Genomic DNA, 4,027 nt, shown 5'->3' with positions numbered 1-4,027 from the left:
CCCCCGGCCTGGCCCCGCTGGCCGCTCGCTTGCCCGTGGGAGACAAAAGCCGCCGCCACCACCACCGACCCCGCTTATCCAACATGGGGCTCTAAAATCTCCCTCCGCGGCCCGCACTATAACCCTTCCTACAGGGCACCGTAAGCTTTGAGGGGGGAGGGGGGCGGGAGCACTCAGGTTGTGCAATGCAGCGCAGCGCGACAGGACACTGGAGTGGAGCAGCAGCGGCCGCAGCAGCGGCAGTGCGCGACAAATTCGTTCCGCTCCTGTTTCGCTTTCGTTCGCTGTGCGAGCGGCGCCTCCCGGGCCGAGGTGTGGCGGGGCGTAGCGTTTCCAGGGCGTACCGTAAAACCCCTCCCATTCTGCCTCGCACTCACACAGGGCTGCGCACGCACGCACACACATACACTTTCGAATCATAATCATCATCAAGTCTCTAAGAGTACGCGCTGCTGTGCTGCACGACGAGAGACGACGGCGCCTTCCAAAAACGGAGCTCCGAGCTCCCCGATGTACTACTTGCCAAGCCGCGCGCGGTGCGCTGCCGTGGGTGGGCTCGACCAGTACAGTACCTGCAACACACACAAAAAGAGTTGGTCAGTGAAACGTCAGCCTGACAGTCGCCGGCAAGTGTCGGCCGTCCTCGTCGCCGCACACGCGCGCAGGGCGCAGGGAGGTAGCCGGCGTCATACCAACGTTCAGGACACTCTGGCCTCACCTTGGCGTCAACCTCGTCGTCGCTCTTGATGGCGTTGTTGTTGTCTACGCCCTCCTTCGCGTCCTTGTCCTTGTCCTGCTCGGCGGGGCGCGCGCCGGCGCGCAGCTGCTGGAGTTGCTGCTGGCGCAGGAGCTGGTCGGCCAGCAGGCAGCGCTGCAGCTTCTCCACCTTGTAGGTGTGCCTCCAGCCGAACAGCTGCGCCAGCTTCTCGGCCACATCGCTGCAGCGGGGCCCGCGGCCGGGGCCCAGGCCCAGCACCGCCTCTTCCGCGGCCCCGGGGGCCCCGCCCCCGCCGCCGCCCTTGGCCGCCCCCGGAGAGCCGGCCGAGGGCTGCACCATGCCGCCCTCCCGCTCAGGACCGGGCCGGCATCATCCTATCTGTAAGACACGTCACACTAAGTCCCTATTGCCATCGTCCTCGCCTAGCGTTCCCGCGGTGCCAAAAAGTTTTCAGTTCCGCTTCCTAGCTCCTCCGCCTCCAGTGGAGTGCGCCAAGCAGAAGCTGGCCGAGAGAGCGCCCGGCTGGGTAGGCCACCCGCCCAAAGGACGTGCGCGCCGGGCCACAGTCTGCCTACCTCCCAGGCGGCCTACCATAGAGAGAGAGAGACTTGACACAGCGAGAGCCACTCCTGCCATATCTGCTGCGTCGCCAGCATGCAAAGAATTGCGGTGGAATACGTATGTGCCGTGGGATTGGGTCGAGTCCTAATGCACTGCAGTAAGTAGACATCGGGCGGGGCGGGCAGGGGCGGGGAGGCCACACATAAGAGAAAGCCGGCGGCTAGCCCTTCATGTGCGCTATGCACCGGGCCGCGCGGCGCTGCTGCACCGGCCACTGTGCTGCGCTGTGCAGCGCTGTGCAGCGGGGAAAGCGAGCCCATGCCAAGCCCTGCGCTGTTCCGTTCAAATGCATGGGAACATTCCGCCCCGCCGTACACAACCGAACACACTTCCCCCGGCGGGCGGGGTGGGGCGGGGCGGCACCACTCGCAGGAGAGAAGGGCGTGCGGTCGCGGTGCGGCGGGGCAGGACGGAGTGGAGCGGCGAGGCGAATGTGTCATTGGCAGTTCCCCGCCCCGCCCCCACTCCTCTCCACGCGCAGTTTTCCATACGGCGCGCGGCGCGGAGACTTCTTCGCCAGGAGGAATGCAGGAATGTGACATCTGCCCCGCGGCCCGGCCCGCCAGGGCGCACGGCGCTGTGTGCGGTAATGCTTAGCACCTCGGTGCCGAAGGCGTGGCGGGGCCGGGTGGGCCGCCGTCGGCGTGCCCCGGAGGCGTTCGCCTGCCAGCCGACGTCATGTGCAATCCACCGCGGGAATCCAAGCCGGCAGCGGCGTAGCCTCCTCGCCAGACAGGTCGGGGACGCGGGGAGGGTGCGCCCCAGCCCCGCGCTCAGCACAGAGCTACGCCGCCGCCAGGCCTGCGCCCGCCCCGCCCCGGCATTCCGAACGCGGTGGCGGGTATCGCCGGTCGGGTTTCATCGACGGCGTCCCGCCCCCCGCAGTCCGCGCCGGGTGGCAGGAGGGCAGAGTCCTCGCCCCGCCGGAACCCCACTGGCTGAGCCACTGCGCGCCGTTCCGCACCAATCGGCCCCGAACGGCACCAAACCCTCTCCAATTAACCAGAGCCGGCAGACCCGGGCCGGTTTACACACGCCCGCCTAGGCCCTGCCTGTCGCCATCGCCCCAATAAGAGGCCGGCCCCGCCCCGGTATTCAGTCCAGGCCGGGGCGCCACAAAACTAGCCGTCCGTTTCCGGCGCGGATAGAGGCCGGGGGAAGGACGACCCAATCAGCGTCGAGTCCAGTTAGTTACGTCCAGCCGAGCCGGCCCGGCCCGACGGCCGCTCCAGTGCGTGCTCTGGAGCTCGACCGCCCGATACTGTGCGGCCACTATCGGGGCCGAAGGTCACCCTCCGCGCCCGGCCCAGCCCGCTGGAGCTGGAGACCGCGGCCGGCACCGACTCCCCAGACAGTTCCGACCCGGAATATATATGGCGGCGGTCGAGGACGGTGCCTAATTCACTTCGCCGTATCCGTCTCTCTCTCTCGCACCCGCTGCATTCCCAGCTGTCCGCGAGGAGTTACGAGACGGCCCGGCTATAATGCGCGCTAACTCGGCGTAAGCCTATTAGAACCACTTCATTACCGCCGAGGAGCCTACTGTATTGGGTGAGAACGCCGCCCCGCCCCGCGAATCGGGTCATCTATCTGGGCGTGCGGCGAGGCGCGGCCGGCCGCGACAGCCGCCAGTTAAGCCGCCTATTTTAAACGACCCGCCCGATGAGATGGAAGTGAGCCCGCCGAGTGTGCGTCGCGTCGCGATGCAGCGCGGTGTCGCCCAGCTGCTATTCTCAACCTCGACGCACTCTGCAGCGGCAGTGGCGCCGGGTGGCGCCCGCGCGTACGCGCCTCCGCGGCGTGGCGGGGCGGGGCGCGGCCAGGCAGGCCGGTCATAACGGATTCGCTCCCCTTCATTTCTATGGCAAACGGCTTCGTCGGCCGAGTCGAGTCGAGTCGAGCCCGGCATGGCCCGGCAGCAGCAGGCCGCGCCAGCGAGCGAGGCCCTTGCCTTTCGCCTCGACTCGACTCGCCTCGACGGGCAAAAGAAAACAATAAAAGTCGGATCGCGGGCAGGGCGGCGCGCTCCGCGCTATAAGGATGGCGAGGTGGAGGAGGTTCGAACCCGCGACACCCACGGCGGCGGCGCGTCGGGCCGGCCGGCCCAGCTGGACCCGGGCCGAGCAGCGCGCAAGGACGCGGCGCGCACGGCAAGGCAGCCGCGAAACCCAGGCCGGCCCCGCCGCGCACACGTTACTCCATTCCTCTCAAACTCGTGACTACGACTCGCCTTCCCTGCACCGCCACCCCCCGCCACTCGCCGGTGCAGCCCGCCCACGCCCCGCCCCGCCACGCCGTGCAAATAGTCCCGCGCGGCAGAACAATGCTCACCCATGCCATATGGCAGGGGAGACAGCAGCCTGCGCCTCGCTTTGCGGGCGGGAGGAGAAAACGCCGCGGCAAAATCTATAACTGAGGGAAGGGAAACAAATCAGGCGGCGCAGCGAGAGCGGCACCGCGGCGGGGCTCCCACACGACAGCCGGGCGCAGCGCGGCGCAGAGAAACGCGTTGGGAAAACGGTCCAGTCGCGGCACGGAGAACATCGCCCAGCCCTGCTCAGCCGCCACCGGCGGCGGGCTCCGCGGCGGGCGACAGTTCGCACATTAGAAGTAGAGGGCAGGCTGGTACCAGACCGCTCCCAATAACACCCATTCGGTTCAGATAGGAAAGTTATTCGACGGACAGCG

The 4,027-nt window shown here is 67.7% G+C and overlaps 1 protein-coding gene across 6 annotated transcripts in view; it reads right to left on the bottom strand.

Annotated features, from left to right (window-relative positions):
• LOC113207123 (partitioning defective 3 homolog) overlaps positions 1-4,027 on the bottom strand; it is a 47,781-nt gene that overhangs the window by 13,273 nt on the left and 30,481 nt on the right. For 5 of the 6 annotated variants that reach the window (XM_052275064.1, XM_052275066.1, XM_052275067.1 and 2 more), the window contains exon 2: positions 719-1,096. The exons of the other annotated variant lie outside the window; for it this stretch is intronic. In XM_052275064.1, coding sequence (XP_052131024.1) covers positions 719-1,057 — 339 coding nt within the window. In that variant the 5' untranslated portion in view covers positions 1,058-1,096. The remainder of the gene's footprint in view (positions 1-718; positions 1,097-4,027) is intronic. 6 annotated transcript variants of the gene reach the window in all.

Source organism: Frankliniella occidentalis, unplaced genomic scaffold (genome assembly GCF_000697945.3).
Source record: "Frankliniella occidentalis isolate FOCC.00 unplaced genomic scaffold, Focc_3.1 Scaffold504, whole genome shotgun sequence".
Lineage (NCBI taxonomy): Eukaryota > Metazoa > Arthropoda > Insecta > Thysanoptera > Thripidae > Frankliniella > Frankliniella occidentalis.
Note: the sequence above shows the minus strand (reverse complement) of the source record. Positions and strands in the feature narration are given on the sequence as shown.